The sequence below is a fragment of the Salmo salar genome, chromosome 12 (assembly GCF_965601325.2).
Source record: "Salmo salar chromosome 12, fSalSal1, whole genome shotgun sequence".
In the NCBI taxonomy this organism is placed as follows: domain Eukaryota; kingdom Metazoa; phylum Chordata; class Actinopteri; order Salmoniformes; family Salmonidae; genus Salmo; species Salmo salar.
The window spans coordinates 85,772,014-85,790,787 of record NC_138302.1 but is presented as its reverse complement, the minus strand read 5'-3'; the positions used below and the strand labels follow the sequence as shown (position 1 = coordinate 85,790,787).

Here is an 18,774-nt window from a genome sequence, read left to right as displayed (position 1 = left end):
ACTCTACCATAAAGGCCTGATTAGTGGAGTGCTGCAGATATGGTGTTCCTTCTGGAAAGTTCTCACATCGCCACAGAGGAACTCTGTCAGAGTAACCATCGGGTTCTTGGTCACCTCCCTGACCAAGGCCCTTCTCCCCCAATTGCTTATTTTGGCCAGGCAGCCAGTTCTAGGAAGAGTCTTGGTGGTTCCAAACTTCTTCTCTAAGAATAGCCACTGTCTTCTTGGGGACCTTATAGGCTGCAGCAATTTTTTGGCACCCTTCCCCAGATCTGTGCCTCGACACAATCCTGTCTCGGAGCTCTACAGACAATTCCTTCAACCTCATGACTTGTTTTTTGCTCTGACATGCACTGTCAACTGTGGTACCTTTACTTAGACAGTTGCGTGCCTTTCCAAATCATGTCCAATGAATTCAAGTTGCAGAAACAACAAAGATAATCAATGGAAACAGCATGTACCTGAGCTCTATTTCTTGTCTCATAGCAAAGGCTCTGAATACTTAGCTAAATAAGGTATTTCTGTTTTGCATTTTTAATACATTTGCAAAATGTGTCATTATGGGATATTGAGTGTAGATTGAGGAGGACAAACATGTATTTAATAAATTTAAAATAAGTCTGTAAAGTAAAAGAAATTGGTTAAAGTAAAGGGGTCTGAATGTTGTTTTCTGAATGCACTGTATTTTTATCAATACATTACAATTATACAATAGGCCTCCTGAGACAAACAGAACTGATGGCACAGTAACTTTATTCAGAAACAAAGAGTAACCATAAAAAAAAGAGAAACATAAGCATGTATAAATAAAACCATCTGGAGTTTCCAGTTTAAATTATTACCGGTAAACACATCTGACAATTGATAGGCTACATAAACATCACACTGATGGAGTAGACTACACAAACATCACATTATAAATGCTTGCATTTACAGTCTCTGAGTTCACATACTGGATCACTGATAGTATGACATTAATACACTAAGACACTTCCTCATTAAGTTGGCTGTCCTTTTCGTACACAGAACACTTAAGAGCGTTTGTGAATATACATATGGTACATTTTGTCTTGAAAATACTGTACCACTATTATAAGCGCTTGCACTTTGGTAGTTTTGTTCAGAGACAACCACACTGCTTTTTCAAATAGGGATTTGCAATGCTTTGACAATTGAATAGGGGAGAAGTGGTATGCACGTCCTGTCCTAATCGCACAAGCTGAACTATTACAGAAATACAAAAGTGCATTTATCTACACATCTTCTGTACACAATATTAAAGGTAATTGCTTAGTGTATGATATGTTCATACTGTGTTTAATACTGCGGTTGGCATTTGGAGAACTGGACAAGTTGAATCACATTCCCTCTTGTACAGATAGACATTTTAGTCAGTTAGCAGACGCTGTTATCCAGAGCGACTTACATGAAACATTTGGGTTAAGTGCTTTGCTCAATGGCACATCAAACAATTTTTTCACCTAGTCGGCTCAGGTATTCGAACCAACGACCTTTCGGTTACCGGCCCAAAGCTCTTAACCACTAGACTACCTGCCGCCACTATGCAAGTGATTTTGTTGATGTAACATATTTACTTTATATTTGGACAATTGCAACATGTAACATAAAAGGAAAACTCTGCTTAAGCAAAGACCCATATTAGCTTCGCATGACATAAAAGGATCAATTAGGAAGTGACCTCCAGGCAGAGTGTGATCATTTCAAACCATTTCCAGAAGCCTATGGTGTAGCGGCCTTACGGAAGACCTTTTCGTTGCCCATTTAAGAGAAAAACACTCAAAATCATATTGACAAAAATAACCTCTGCATGTTTAAATTCTCACTTAATACTCCACCGGGACTTTTTTTAAAGTCTATCATCACATTTTCACATGTAAATCAGGTTCTGTAAAACATTTAGTGGGTGGATGATAAGGCAAGTTTACCCCAAACAAAGCATCATTGACCTGCACTGTACAGTGTGCCTGTCCTTCTACACCAGGGGTGTCAAACTCATTCCATGGAGGGCAAATTGTCTGCTGGTTTCTGTTTTTTCCTTTCAATTATGACCTATAGGGAGTGCCTTACTAAATCAGTGACCTTAATTCATCAATCAAGTATAAGGGAGGAGCGAAAACCAGATAACACTCAGCCCGCCGTGGAAGGAGTTTTACACGATCATGATCCATACCACCATTCCAGCATCATGTCCACTACACCATCATGTCCACTACACCATGATCTGTTGTGTTACAAACACCGTGTAACGCATACAGATTCCATCTGGTCTGGGGACTTTTGACATTGCACATCTTCCACAGAAAGATTCCCATAGTGATGTCAGAGACAACTTCCTCTGTTCAGTTTCCTGTAATTATTTTGGTGGAGGCCTCACATGACGGACCACTTTCTTCTCGTACACGGTCCTCATGGACTTTTCCACCTGTTTGAGGAACACCTGGGGAATCCGACCACACAGGGTGTTGACAGTGTCCAGAAACTTGGTCTGGAGGGGATAGAACAGCGACTGGAACAAGTTGTCCTCAAAGGGGTACTATGAAACAGAACCATTGCATGCCTCAGGGTTAGACACCAGTAGTGGTAGCTTATCAATCCACACAGAAATCAACAGTACCATTGCCTACTGTAGGCACTGTAGAGGGGGATGCATATAAATCATATCATCTGGCTAATAAAAGGCATATCTATGGACAGCAGAGGGGGCTGATGTTGCTGTGAGACAAGGATTTCCTTATGTAAACATGTCCACAGCGTTTGCTGTCCAAGGAGAAAAGGACAAAGGAAACAATAATCCACTAAAATAAGTAGGTTATTCTTACCTCGTGTATTGCATCATAAACTACTTTAAAGGCTGGTTGCTTGTCGTCGTGATACACTCCGCGGTTCCCATGGAGAATGGACACACCTTCCTCCTCAGCTCCTTTACAGTTGCTCCCATACATGCAGTGATCAGGCCTGTAGTTCCACTGGCATGGGAAGGTGTACAGACACTCTGCAAACACACCGTTATACGTCTGTTACATCAGATTTCTGCACAATGTCCCAAAGATTACCAGTGTATACTCTCTCTGATACCAGTATTGTTACTGCCAAAGAGCATTTAGAAAAAAATAAACCTAATGACTTCAACGTGCAATGCTAATCGCTCAGGACCCTTCTAAGTTTTGCTTTACTGACTTAACAATTATCAAATTGCTTGCTTTACAAGGATTGTAGTCCTTTTAAACTGTATCAAATCCTGGCTTGTGAAGGGAGAATAACACCAACAGAGTATCCCCTTAAACCAGAAACATGGGTACACGTAAAAGAGAAAGATCAGACATGTTTCCATGGCGAGGCAGATATTACACAGTGACTGGCTGCTCCCACCACATGGCCCTGTTTTTCCATTTGGGGATGCTGCTATGGGAATGGTTATTTCCTGGACAGGTTCTAATCATGTTGTCAGACAAACAATGCTCCTGCCAAGTCTACTTAAGGCTTGGAACACTTAATACCCATCTCGCAGACTGCACCTGTGTCAATCTGCTGCTGCAGCCACAGGCTTGTTTAGTTCCACAGCGTTGACTTAATTCAGGAGAGTTATTTCTTGTGGCTGTATTAGAGAAAACCAATACCTACACCTGCTTGAAGGAATTAAATTGAATTCCGTAGAAGCTGACAATCAGGCAAACACCCTTTGGAATTACATGTTGGGGAAACATTCTAATTTGATACAGGCCTAAGTACAGTTAATGCTCTAACTGTCATCATGAATGGCGGTGACATTATATACAACTTTATTTTCCTATTTGTAGTTGACAATTTCTTCCAAATCAATGACAGCACTCTGCTACATTGAGGAAGAGAGAGGGAGGCAGAGTGTACCAGGGACCAGTTTTTCAAAAGCATCTTAAGGCTAATAAGTTCATCGTTAGAACCTTCGAAGGAGCGGTTTCCCAAAACCATTGTCATGACGTTGGCCTCTTTTGGTACAGGGAGGACAGTTGACCCCTCCCTTTTGCACACAATCCACCCTGTGTGTAAAGGGTCGTAAAAACTCTAAAATTCCAGGAGAGTCTCTGGCCACATGGCCCATAGAGAGACACAGGAAATTCTTCCAACTCATAGAATTGGAGAGCCAAGCGACATTTTGTGTTCTGGAGAAGGTATGGAAGATTGGTGAAGAATCCAGCTACGAACTGATCCGCTTGGTACCATTTTGTGATACTCAGAAGAGACAATATAGCCATATTACCATAAAACTGTTTATATAATAGACTCAGTTTAAGACTTGCATCATATGGGTGTATGGAATGTATTAATAAGGATAAAGCTTTTGTAAGACATTGAGATGCTATGTACTGATGTAATGTAATAGAATTGTATTTCTGTAACCAAATCTAACTTAGTCATAGGCACGCCCCCAGGGACCCATACAGGACCAGGCGTCATTTGACAAGCTGTTCTATGGGCACTATAAAACACCCCCGGATTTACATTTCTTCAGACCAGGCCTACACTCCGTTGGCTAATAGGTTTTACCTTCCAATTCCTCTACTGAAAGTGAACCATACCACGTGGTTAACTTTTAGACTATCGATACTGACAGAATAAGAACAAGTCTTTGATATTAATTATTAGTCTGCAGCTAAGTAAATTATATCATTGAACGCGAAGACCAACGAACCAACCATTCGATGACGACATTAATGAATGTCGCTCTGAAAGATCCATTCTAACCGAGAGAGAGAGAGAGAACGCGGACAAAACTCCCCAACAGAACTACTCTCCAACAAGAATCAGAACGACACACTGAGCGTAAATATATATTGATTGCAATTGTTCCCGAATGAGTGAGCCTTCAATTGTCAATTGTTAATATTAATGAACCCTGTGTAACTTCTCAGCCGACCTTTTATGATCCATTGTTCAACAGGCCGACCTGCCTGTTTAGCCAGTAGGGCACATTCCGATACCAATCCTTTGTGACGATAATGACTGTTTGTATGTTTTTCTGTTAATTACTTAGTGTAGTAAATAAATGATTTTAAGACAATTGATGTATGGATGATTTTAGTAAAGACTGGGTTCGTGCAGATACAACAATTTACGACGTTTGGTATGAGACTGGACTAGAGGTAAAATACACCAATTAAACTAGAAGATAATCTGCCTATACTATAATAGAATATAATATTATAGTACAGGAAAGTTATATTAGGAAAATTATAGCTTTGTAATCTGAATATTCTCCTTGGTGCCCCGATCTCCTAGTTAATTACAATTAAATGATTAATCAGTTTAATCGCGTGATAATAATTACAGGGAGCTAATTGATAAACATATCTTCCGTTTAATGGTACCCCCAAAGACACGACACCATCATTATTGACGTTGCACTAGAAAGCACTCGTAATCAAACGCCAGCCTCAGACCACTCGTAGACAGCTAAGTGCGTCGTTAGATGCTTTTTTTGCCCTCCCGCATCACTTTCTACACAAAAGATTTAAGCTAAACATACAATCACATGGTTTATCGTTTCCCTGTGACTGCTGATAACTTCAGAACAAAATTCACTACAAATACAAAGTTGCCAATATCTTTGCAATTGATACAAACAAGCAACATATATTTGAATGCATATGATAAATGCATTAAAAAATAAATACATTAGGGAAAGAGGCATACCTAGTCAGGTGCACAACTGAACACATTCAACCGAAATGTGTCTTTCGCATTTAACCCTGAATCAGAGAGGTGTGGGGGCTACCTAAATTGACATCATCGGCGCCCGGGGAACAGTTGTTGTTGGGGATTAACTACATTGCTCAAGTGTAGAATGGCAGATTTTTAGGCATTACTGTACATACAGTTGAAGTCGGAAGTTTACATACACTTAGGTTAAACCACTCCACAAATTTCTTGTAAACAAACTATAGTTTTGGCAAGTCGGTTAGGACATCTATTTTGTGCATGACACAAGTCATTTTTCTAACAATTGTTTACAGACAGATTATTTCAGTTATTATTCACTGTATCACAATTCCAGTGGGTCAGAAGTTTATATACACTAAGTTGACTGTGCCTTTAAACAGCTTGGAAAATTCCAGAAAATGTCATGGCTTTAGAAGCTTCTGATAGGCTAATTGACATCATTTGAGTCAATTGGAGGTGTACCTGTGGATGTATTTCAAGGCCTACCTTCAAACTCAGTGCCTCTTCACTTGACATCATGTGAAAATCATCAGCCAAGACCTCAGAAAAAAAATGGTAGACCGCCACAAGTCTGGTTCATCCTTGGGAGCAATTTTCAGATGCCTGAAGGTACCACGTTCATCTGTACAAACAATAGTAAGTATAAACACCATGGGACCACGCAGCCGTCATACCGCTCAGGAAGGAGACGCTTTCTGTGTCCTAGAGATGAACGTACTTTGGTGCAAAAGTGCAACTCAATCCCAGAACAACAGCAAAGGACCTTGTGAAGATGCTAGAGGAAACTAGGTACAAAAGTATCTATATCCACAGTAAAACGAGTCCTATAATCGACATAACCTGAAAGGCCGATCAGCAAGGAAGAAGCCACTGCTCCAAAACCGCCATAAAAAAGCCAGACTACGGTTTGCAACTGCACATGAGGACAAAGATCATACTTTTTGGAGAAAATGTCCTCTGGTCTGATGAAACAAAAATAGAACCGTTTGACCATAATGACCATCGTTATGTTTGGATGAAAAACGGGGAGGCTTGCAAGCCGAAGAACACCATCCCAACCGTGAAGCACAGGGGTGGCAGCATCATTTTGTGGGGGCGCCTTGCTGCAGGAGGGACTGGTGCACTTCACAAAATAGACGCAATCATGAGGAAGGAAAATTATGTGGATATATTGAAGCAACATCTCAAGACATCAGTCAGGAAGTTAAAGCTTGGTCGCAAATGGGTCTTCCAAATGGACAATGACCCCAAGCATACTTCCAAAGTTGTGGCAAAGTGGCTTTAGGACAACAAAGTCAAGGTATTGGAGTGGCCATCACAAAGCCTGACCTCAATCCTATAGAAAATTTGTGGGCAGAACTGAAGAAGCGTGTGCGAGCAAGGAGGCCTACAAACCTGACTCAGTTACACCAGCTCTGCTAGGAGGAATGGACCAAAATTCACCCAACTTATTGTGGGAAGCTTGTGGAAGGCTCCCCGAAATGTTTGACCCAAGTTAAACAATTTAAAGGCAATGCTACCAAATACTAATTGAGTGTATGTAAACTTCTGACCCACTGGGAATGTGATGAAAGAAATAAAAGCTGAAATAAATCAATCATCCTCTCTACTATTATTCTGACATTTCACAATCTTAAAATAAAGTGGTGATCCTAACTGACCTAAGACAGGGAATTCTTACTAGGATTAAATGTCAGGAATTGTGAAAAACTGAGTTGAAATGTATTTGGCTAAGGTGTATGTAAACTTCAGACTTCACCTGTACATTTCATGTTCAATAAATTGAGTTCTATTTTCCTACTTGTAGGCTACTGACTGTAATTTGTTTCATATTTTATAATGTGTGTGCAATGATGTAGCAAATCAGTGATTTAATGCATTTTTATTGGTTAAGCATTAGAATAAGCCACCTCAATATTTGCAGCCATAGGTGGTAAAATCTCTTTCTAGGAGCTGATCTGTCGTCAGTATTGTGAAATAATTGGAATGTTAAGGTAAGATTTGAATTGAGAAAGCTGACCCGAGAGCAGCGCTGCCTTTCTTTCGATCCTATCAGTATCGACAAATGCTCCAACAACACACTTAGCGACTGTTCTCTCTGCATGGTGTTCTGGGAAAGGCGTGTTACATCTTCGGCTGCTGAAGGAAAGATGCATCGTTAAAAACACTCGTAACCCTAAGTTCCATCGCTATCGGGGAACCGGGCCAAGATTTGTAGTGGAAGAGAGAGGGAGGAAGAGTGTGCCTGAGTTGTAGTGGAAGAGAGAAGGAGGACAAGTGTACCTGAGTTGTAGTGGAAGATGATATTTAAGAGATCTTGGTCACCCCAGGTGATGTGATTCTTGTACTTCTGGTAGAGTGGGTGGAGGAGGTCCTCCCATGACAGGCCACTGGGTATCATGCTGTTCTGGAATAGGAAAAAGGACTGGTTTACTCCACCGCCAAGGGAGTAGCTACACATCAAACACTACAGAAATGCCCAATTTAAAAAAAGAGCAAAGTTCGAGTTTTTGACAAGAATTGCCCATGTTACAATTTCTACTGCTCTTTCTTGGTTGCAGAGAGATGCCAACTTGAGCTTGAATGTGCTGAAGCACTGCTTTAATGCGAGTGTGGCGATCGCAGAGCCTCAGTCTACTCTACTCTACTCTGAGCACTCAGATTGTTGACGCTGACTGCCAATAAGTGACACATCTGTTGCTGGTTGGGTTCAGATAGATACGATTGATTGATAAAACCAATCTCCTTGTAGCTTTCAGGTGGAAAACAGGGCAGGCATGACCAAAATACCAAACGGAGATGACCAAAAGGCTGATTGATGATGTTCCTTACTTTGAACAGAGTGCTTCGTATCCTTGTGAGGTTCATCAGCATGACTCCTGAGTTGACCCCGGTGACCCCGTAGAAGGGATGGCGTGCAAAGCGGCTATACCAGCCTATTTTAGGGATCTCATGCTCTGGGGCCATAGCAGCCAGCTGGGTGGTGTTGAAGGCCTTGAGGAAACTCCACATATCATCCATGGGCCTGAGGAACAGCACATCTGTATCCACGTAGAGTAAAGAATCTACATCCTTCAGGATCACCTGTTAGGACAATAATCATGTGTAGGTTACTATCAGAATAATTCATTTCCTCTTATTCCAGTGATGGTACAAAATGCATACACACTACCGTTCAAAAGTTTGGGGTCACTTAGAAATGTCCTTGTTTTCCATGAAAACATACATGAAATGAGTTGCAAAATAAATAGGAAATATTGTCAAGACGTTGACAAGGTTATAAATAATGATTTTTAATTTAAATAATAATTGTGTCCTTCAAACTTTGCTTTTGTTAAAGAATCCTAAATTTTCAGCAATTACAGCCTTGCAGACCTTTGGCATTCTAGTGGTCAATTTGTTGAGGTAATCTGAAAAGATTTCACCTCATGCTTCCCGAAGCACCTCCCACATGTTAGATTGACTAAATGGGCACTTCTTACGTACCATACTGTCAAGCTGCTCCCACAACAGCTCAATAGGGTTGAGATCCGGTGGCTGTGCTGGCCACTCCATTATAGACAAAATACCAGCTGACTGCTTCTACCCTAAATAGTTATTGTATAGTTTGGAGCTGTGCTTTGGGTCATTGTCCTGTTGGAGGAGGAAATTGGCTCCAATTAAGCGCTGTCCACAGGTTATGCCTGGCATTGCAAAATGGAGTGATAGCCTTCCTTCTTCAAGATCCCTTTAACCCTGTACAAATACCCCACTTTACCACCACCAAAGCACCCCCAGACCATCACATTGCCTCCATCATACTTGACAGATGGCATTAAGCACTCCTCCAGCATCTTTTCATTTTTTTCCGCATCTCACAAATGTTCTTCTTTGTGATCTGAACACATCAAACTTAGATTTGTCTGTCCATAACACTTTTTTCCCAATCTTCCTCTGTCCAGTGTCTGTGTTATTTTGCCCATCTTAATCTTTTCTTTTTATTGGTCAGTCTGAGATATGGCTTTTTCTTTGCAACTCTGCCTAGAAAGACAACATCCCGGAGTCGCCTCCTCTTTGTTGACATTGAGACTGGTGTTTTGCAGGTACTATTTAATGAAGCTGCTGTCAAACAGTTTGCTCTGTTCTGTGAAGGGAGTAGTACACAGTGTTGTATGAGATCTTCAGTTTCTTGGCAATTTCTTGCATGGAATAGCCTTTATTTCTCAGAACAAGAATATACTGATGAGTTTCAGAAGGAAGTTCTTTGTTTCTGGCCATTTTGAGCCTGTAATCGAACCCACAAATGCTGATGCTCCAGATACTCAACTAGTCTAAAGAAGGACAGTTTTATTTCTTCTTTAATCAGAACAACAGTTTTCAGTTGTGCTAACATAACTGCAAAAGGGTTTTCAATAAGCCTTTTAAAATTATAAAACTTAGCTAACACAACGTGCCATTGGAACACAGGAGTGCTGATAATGAGCCTCTGTACGCCCATGCAGATATTCCATTTTATTTTTTATTTTTTTTTAAATAATAAAAATGCTGTTTCCGTATACAATAGTCATTTACAACATTAACAATGTCTTTACTGTATTTCTTATAAATTTGATGTTATTTTAAATTGACTTAAAAAAAAAATATAAAATTAAACAAGGACATTTCTAAGTGACCCCAAACTTTTGAACGGTAGTGTATATGGGATTACTTTTTTTCTTTAACTAGGCAAGTCAGCTAAGAACAAATTCTTATTTACAATGATGGCCTACACCGGCCAAACCCGGATGACGTAGGGCCAATTGTGCGCAGCCCTATGGGACTCCCAATCATGGCAGGTTGTGATACAGCCTTCGACTCCAGGGTGTCTGTAGTGACGCCTCTAGCACTGAGATGCAGTGCCTTAGACCACTGCGCCACAATGGCTTGACGGAAGATTACAATCACAAAGCAATCTGTTCCTGATGAGAATCAAATAGCACTCGGCTCCTGCAAAGTATAGAGTTTGTGTTGCATCATCTGCCAATCAATAAAGTTGAAGACATGGATTGCTTACCACTTTTTACAACGGTGCAATATGTACAAAAACAAAGCAATGTGTGCACACGGTTTGATGATTCAAAGATTGTCCATTAAAACATCAATGAATGGCCACGGCAATGCTTTAATTAAGTTATTGAATTAAATCTCTGGGGATTGCTTGTTTGTTAAGTAACGGTCAATGGGTATGAATAAAGCCATATATTATCATACTGAGGTAACTGATTATATACCAACAAGTAAAACCCATCATAAAGTATTGATACTATTATTACCTGGGTAATAATTAAAATGCAAATCAATTTATAACATTTTTGACATGTGTTTTTCTGGATTTCTTTGTTGTTATTCTGTCTCTCACTGTTCAAATAACCCTACCATTAAAATTGTAGACTGATCATTTCTTTGTCAGTGGGCAAACGTACAAAATCAGCAGGGGATCAAATACTTTTTTCCCTCACTGTATCAGCCTGTGTAAATCAAGCTAAACGTATCTAATAGAAAATGCATTGGGGTCAGGATGCAGCCCAGAGTGGCATGGTACTAATAAAACCGACGACATGGGCAATTACCTTAACACATTTTCTAATGAATATAGCTTTATCAGTTTCAAGAATCAGTTCATATGTTTGATAGATATGATTCAAATCAAAGTTTATTGGTCACGCACACAGATTTGCAGATGTTGTCGCAGGTGTAGCGAAATGCCTATGTTTCTAGCTCCAACAGTGTAGTAATTATGATTAGGTACACAGAGAGATAAGAGAGACGATGTGCTGCAGCCTTACAGGGAGAAACAGCCTCTGGGCCGCGCAGGGCTTGAACAGCTTTTTCCATTCCTCTGCATTCCCCACAGAGAACGTGATTGGGTAGATACTGTACTGGAACTTGTTTGTGATAGCATGGGGCCACTGGCTCAGCTGAAAGAGAAACTACACAAAGTTACTAAACATCATCATTTGCTGTGAGAGGTAGCACAGCCATTTTTAGATGCAATCACAGGAAGTCTCATTTAATTTCCAAAGAAACAAAAGCACAATTTGAGCGCATTTTCAAAAGGTTGAGTCAAGAGGTGTAGAGGAGAGGGATCACTGAGAGAGCAAATGGAAATATTCATTATTCTGACACATGATACACCCCTGAGAGTTCAAGTCTACATAAACACCTAAGGAAGTTCTTGTAAACCAATTAAGTAATGTCTTTACAGTAAGTGCAGCGGTGTTGTACATTGACCATAATGCTGCCAGTTATTGCTATAACTATACCCAACTCCCAGTTAAACTAAAAGAAACAAAAGGTGGTAGAAAATATGAATCCCATTCTGTCCAAGCCTGAGGGTTACCCCCTCAAAGTCAACACTGCTGTCACACATAGAAGCCTACGATTTTCTGCTCTCTTAGACACTCAAGCCCTCCATAATCATCAACATTATTAAACAATTTGGCCATGAGATGAAGATCAGTGTGAGGAGCAGGCAGGATTTCTACTGACGAGGTGCACAGATCAAAGGTCAGAAACCTTTTTAGCTTGCTTCTAACTCCTTTTTCACCAGCACAGGCCGGATGCGAAACATTCCATCTCACATGCTACTAACTTTTGGGTTTAACCAACTCATCTTCCTGGCTAGCATGAAGCCAATTACAAAGGGGAGGTTCCCCCGATGGTAAACATACCATTACCCATAAACACACAAAGGGTATGTATCCCCATGCATGCACAGTGTTTTCGTTTATGTAGGCCGGGGCTCACCAACCCTGTTTATGGAGAGCTACCCTCCTGTAGGTTCACTCCAACCCCAGTTTTACCTAACCTGGTTCAGCTTATCAAGCAGCTAATTATTAGAATCAGGTGTGCTAGATTAGGGTTGGAGCTAAAACCTACAGCACGGTAGCTCTCCAGGAACAGGGCTGGAGAGCCCTGATGAAGGCAATATACCTTCAGGTTTACAGCTACACAGTAGCATAAGACATTGACTTTTGTAAAGCTTGAGTCGTGAATAAACTAACGGTGACTGAAAACTTGCATGGTTAATGCGGTGAGGCAAACGTCTGGGGGATATAAGATCCAACCTTGAGATAAAAGGGTCTGATGCCTGTAAGGCGTTAGAGGGCAAGTGAGAGGGAGATCAAAAAAGGTTAGATCTGTTTTGTTTGTTTGTTTGTTTAACATGCTAATACTCCGATCTGGCAGTGAATGTCATCTATTACTGAGCAGGGAAGAACATTAAACAAGATACTGTCAGTATGAAAAGCATGAGAGTCTTTGAAAATATTCAAATAGTCCTATATTTCATTGAGAATTACAGTGGTCCTTTTCTAGAAACATACCGTACCTAAAGCCTAGATCATGTACTTTGTTAAGGGGATACTTACCCCCTTTTCAAACTGTGAGGTCAAGGGGTCCTCTGCAAAGATGTGGAATTTGATACTCTTGATGCTGAAGAGGAGGGCTGACTTGACCATGGTGAGCGTCTCATCCAGACGGTTCCCACAGGCCACCACGGCCAGGTGCATGACCTCGTCAGCACGGGCGCGCTTCGATGCAGGCCGGCCCACTCCCATGTCACTCCTCTGTCTGCTACAGGGATACACACAGGGGCAACAAGTATGAGACTCTAAGCTTACGGAAGGCTCCTCAGGCCTGCTCATCAACTGTCAACAGAATGGCAGAGCCGAGCCGCTGCATAGCAATGCTGATACTTCTTCATGGACATGTCAACGGCCATGAGAACAGATCTGAACATGACAGGACGTGGCTTAGACACATATTCCAGACAGTACATAATCACACTGTTTCTACTGACAGACAGCTAACCAATATGTTCATATTCAAGGCCTCCTACAAGTCATATGCTCAGGGTGAGCAGCACTCCCTCACCATACCCTTCTCCCTCTCCTGTAGTGTAGGTCTGTATATACCCACTGGGCTTTGTTCTCTCATGTTCAAGGCCAAGTCGTTTCTATAGCTGACATAAAAATGCTCGCTGCACAGCAACAGAGACTGCCATTGAATTCAAATGGATTCAGCAGAGCAGAATAAATCACATTCTGAAAAAGAAAAATGTGTATAGCTCAACGTAGAACTAGACCTAAATCCTCAAGTTGCATTTTATGTGCACACCGTATGGGATGGTTTTTATGATGTGTGTAAATGTAAACATTATCATACGCAAAGGAAGAATGGTCGCAAAATCCTTCTTTAGAACAAAGTATCCCTCATTTGTGTGAGGATTTTGGAAAGGAAACATACTATTCTGCCAGAGGAAAGTGCAACATCTACCCAAGAGCTTCATGTAGGCAAAGAATGTGTCTATTAGTCTAACAATCTGAAGGGGGAATCTGAAATTTGACAGGTGGGTTGCAGGACAGTCTCCAAGCGTGACACTTGGTTTTCTGCATGGTTGAGGGACAATCATGCAACACAGATTACGACGGATGGCAGAGCCTGTCCTCTAGGCTTTGATGGCAGAGGCTCTTTCAAGAACAATGTGTTTATGAACATGTACTGTGTACATTATTACTAGGGGGGAAATGATACACAAAACAATACTGAGGGAGAGGCATATTGTATTTTAACCTGCAACCTAACCATAAATGCTCAGCAAATGTGTTGTTCTATGATACATACTGCATTGCGTTATAGATGGCCTGGACCAGTGAAATGAATGTTGTGAACACAGTTAGTTAGACTAAACAAAGCCCCATTATTTATTGTAAGAAGAACATGCTGCTCATGTGAGGTAATCTTACATAGTGTTAGAACTATTTTCCACCCATCTGGAAACATTTTGACAAACTCAGACTAGCTCTAAAGGGATACAAGGACTGCACTAATTATTGACAACAGAGCACTGTGCCTACGTGGCCTTGGGCTCGCAACAATCTCTTTCAAATCATGAAGAAAGAGAAAACAGCTTTGAAGAGCAAAGTGACAATACAGCTTACCTTAATCAACAAATCTATCAAACATGACTTAAACTATTTAGAAATTCCATCAGATACGAGCCACTACTGCAATGCGCTGAAGGCTTGGATGAAACCTGTGTGAAGGGAATGCTATCAGAAGTTTTAGAAAAATCTGAAAATGTGTCCTCCCTATGCAAAATGGATTTCAAACAGAGGAGGCTGGTGGGAGAAGCTATAGGAGGATGGGCTTATGTCTGTAATGGAATGGTATCAAACATGTGGAAACCACGTTTGACTAGGTTCCATTCCAGCCATTACAATGAGCCTGTCCTCCTATAGCTCCTCCCACCAGCCTCCTCTGATTTCAATAATTCTTTGAGTGAATCATCACCCCTAGCTACATGCATTCTGTTTAACAGATTTCCCAGTTACTCAACGCCAACCTCTGCCAGGAGGTACTTAAGTGAGTGAGCTACCAAAAAGAGAGCTTTTTCCACCTGATGAGGCCCATGTAAGAAGTCTCTCAAACCTTGTCAGGATGCTCGGGTAAGCAGGGAGATTTCAAAGCCCTGCAGAAAGAGAGAGAGCAGTCTCCAGTCATCCAAGATGACATTTTTATAGCTTTACATAATGTCAGTGCAACGGAATACCTTGTTGGCCTCGGGGGACACTGTTTTACAGTATTCCAGATGATGGGGCAAGGAATTTGTTTAAAAAGGCTTATTAAATCAGATGTAATCATTGGGAGGAAAGTTTTTTTTAAATGGGGACAGTATCATGCATGACCTTTCCGTACACACTGTGTGAGACAGACTGAAAAATACCTGCTACATTGAGCCTGGATGTGAAACATCCATCAGCAGTGGAATACATTGACTAAAATAAGTGTTATTACAGTGTAATTGTCTACAACAAGATATTATGACTGTAGAATTTAGTGTGAGCTGGGACAGCTGATGCTATCTGTTAGGGAAGCAGCTCTTCTCCCTACTTTTATCCACAGGAAGCAGAGTGATACATCAAGAGGAAATGGTTTGATAAGGAAAGATGGGCATGTTTGTCTATTTAAAGGTGTGTAAGAGGAAGTCAGTTGAGTTTGAAGTGATGAAGATGGGAAAATTACACGAAAAAAAGAGGAAAGAGTAACCAAGACAACATAATAGCTTATATTTTATGGTAATTGTATGCCTCCCTTTCAGCCCTCCCCCTCACCAGAACCAATGATAAAGTGCCTGAAGCTAAGGGAGATGTGCAGTGGGTTTTTTTTTATCAGAGCGCTTACTGCTTTGTTTGCTAAACCTGCTTTAGTTATTTTCCTCCATCACCATTGGCCTCCACCCCATTTCTCTTATCAGTAGAGAGCACATGTGTGTGGGTGTGGTCACTGCCAGGAGACTATGGTCCAGTCTGAATGCTTTATAAATGCTTCCAACCAGATCACTGATCAAACAGGACATTGTAGGTGAAAGCAAGCTTTACAACAGAAAGTATTGCCTTTAGAACATTGCCTTTAGACTATCAAATCTGGGCTATTATCATATCAGTGACAACCATGACAGCGGAAATGGAAGGATGTTATGTTTTGGGAAAGAATTTGAGCAGGGCCCAAATTAGTATAATAGGAGACATAACAAAAAACAATTCCACACCTGGACAGACATAGTGAATGATGACAAACCATTGTCTAGCTATTGTCTGCAAGGCACAGGAAAGAGGGGATGATGGCCATTAGTTGAGGTCATCTATATTGGTCTACTTGGGCTTGTCTACTTCGAAGGGACATGGCATCACATTATACACATTGACAAGTTCAGTCTCTTGACTTAAAGGTGGAGAGTTCTAAAATATATGTAAAATGTATGCTCCTCAATCCCCAGTAGTGTAATGACTGGGTCTCCTTGTACTAATGTATATTCCATAATCTTAAACTCTCTCAAGGTGACCTTTAAACCTGTTAACCACAGGATTTAAAAAAGGGATAAACCCCAGAGACCGTGGGGTACAAAGGTCAGATTCGAGGTCAAACTATCAAATTGATTCCGTTGTTTACAAAGCTACACAATTATAATATTTTTACAACCCCAGACACTTCTTTGAGCTGATGTTGGGATTAAATATGCACACAACTCACTGTCATACATCCGTCAGTCACTTAGAAAAATACATGTGATAATAAAAATAGGATTTGAATGACAAAAACATGTTTGGTCCTCTCATGACTGATCAAGCCATTGTTTGGTGCCAACGTCCTTGAACATAATTGAGCCTATGTATATTTTTGATGGGGGGCACGTCTTCCTGAATGAATAAAGAGAGAAAGACAGGATACGTGTGGACTCATTCCATTACTTCCACAGGGAATAAAACCCATCTATCTCTGTAAGCAGATAGTCATGCAATCCGTATAAAGGTGCAAAAAAATCCCCATCTAACCTTTGAGACATCTTGCGTCTTTAAATGTGTTCCAAAACGTTGATGAAAAAAATAGGCGTGGAGAAAAAAAACATGAATCACATCAACATTAGCAAGCGAGTAATGGTGCGATAATTCCTTACCTCTTTGCGATCGCATTGCCTCCTCTACTGGCTACTTTCGATACTTTTCGGTACGTGAGTGGTTGTTTGTGTGGAATGTGAAGTTCATCGGGAGTTTTTTTTGTTAACTTTGATGCAACATTGTTTCGAAGCCCCGAGAACTTCGGAAAATAGTTATCCTCCTCAACTTCTTTTAAAGGCGGATCGTCTGCAGCATTTCCTCCAAAAAAGTACAAAAGTAAAAAAACTCCAAAACAGACAGCGATCACAACAATTTTACAATGAATTCTCATCGTGGGAAATTGTTCTGATGATTTGGAGGAGCACAATATTCCTCTTTCATGTCTGTGCATACGCAATAACAGCTAGAGTTGACATTCTGTTACTACTCCGTTGCATTGCGCCGCAGATGACCCAGAGCGAAGAGGAGGAGCTTTCCACGTCCATGAACATCACTCAGTGGGAGTTTCTATATTCCCTTACCGTAATCTTTAGAAGAGAAGTGCCAGTGTTTTGTTTGACATCACAACGTGAACTCATCCATCACAATGCATCAGTAGCTATGTTTACATTAAAGCTGCAATATGCAGAAATCGCTCCGCCATTTCCTGGTTGCTAAAATTGTAATAGTTCGTCTAATCTAAGTTTATGTGACACAACAAGCAATGTTTAGTGTAGAGAATCATTGTACCATCTAAACCGTGGTGAAATATGTTTGAAATACCAAACATTGTATTTTCAGCTGTTTGAAGCTGGTGTACAAAACGAAAGTAAAAGATACACAAACGAAACTTAAGAACGGGAAGCATAGAAATAGTGCACATAAAACAGATCCACAACTTCTTAGACTTGCTGTCAATGAGAATGACAGATCTATGTGAATTTGGTCAGGTTGCCCAAAAAGTGACATATTGCAGCTTTAACTTGTCCAGTGATTTTTTTGTCAACATTAAAAAAAAGTTTGCATAGAAAATAGATGTGATGATTGCCTGCTAGGTTGCTAGACGTAATCACGTCACACCTAAAGAAACCTTTTAAATCTAAAAAACCCAGTGTAGAATAAAAATGTAGTGGTTGAACTGTTACTCAATATACACAAGTATAGTTTTGTAGTGTTCAGTAGGGAAACAGTAGTGTTTCCAGTTGGAATCAGGTAGAGATTTATACCACTTGATGTTGGTAGTAAATATGTATCACAACCCTACAGCCAGACTACGCAGGCTTTTCGTGACCGCAGAAAATACAAAACAGGAAGTAGAGTGTCCCTTTCCTTGTTTTTAGCTAGCTACTGTTTTTGTCATTCCTTTCATAGCCCCTATGCTGGCACGAGCTGTAAATATAACTTTCCTTTATGTTTTATGGATACTGTCAGGTCATTGGGTGGCAGGTAACCTAGCGGTTAAGAGCATTGGGCAGGTAACCGAAAGGTTGCTGGTTTGAATCCCAGAGCCAACTAGGTGAAAAATCTGATTATGTGCTCTTGAGCAAGTCACTTAACCCTAGTTACTCTGGATAAGAGCATCTGCTAAATTACTTAAATGTTGGTTAGCTGTTTATATAACTTTTTACCCAGTGCTTGACTTCCCTGTGGCTCAGTTGGT

At 40.7% G+C, this 18,774-nt stretch overlaps 1 protein-coding gene across 4 annotated transcripts; it reads right to left on the bottom strand.

Moving 5' to 3' along the window:
* Positions 1–736: 736 nt before the first annotated feature.
* gxylt2 (glucoside xylosyltransferase 2) lies at positions 737–17,607 on the bottom strand. Of its 4 annotated transcripts, none has more exons than XM_014133169.3 (8): positions 17,195–17,607; positions 15,137–15,208; positions 13,107–13,311; positions 11,523–11,666; positions 8,551–8,802; positions 8,002–8,125; positions 2,841–3,013; positions 737–2,554 (listed from the first exon to the last, which is right to left on the bottom strand). In XM_014133169.3, exons 2-8 carry the CDS (start codon positions 15,148–15,150, stop codon positions 2,375–2,377), a joined length of 1,092 nt encoding a protein of 363 aa, XP_013988644.1. In that variant the 5' UTR covers positions 15,151–15,208; positions 17,195–17,607; the 3' UTR covers positions 737–2,374. The 4 variants fall into 4 exon arrangements, with proteins under 4 accessions (XP_013988644.1, XP_082815501.1, XP_013988641.2 ...); XM_082959375.1 differs by having other exon boundaries at positions 15,169–15,208; XM_014133166.3 differs by lacking the exon at positions 15,137–15,208 and having other exon boundaries at positions 17,195–17,606.
* Positions 17,608–18,774: the final 1,167 nt, after the last annotated feature.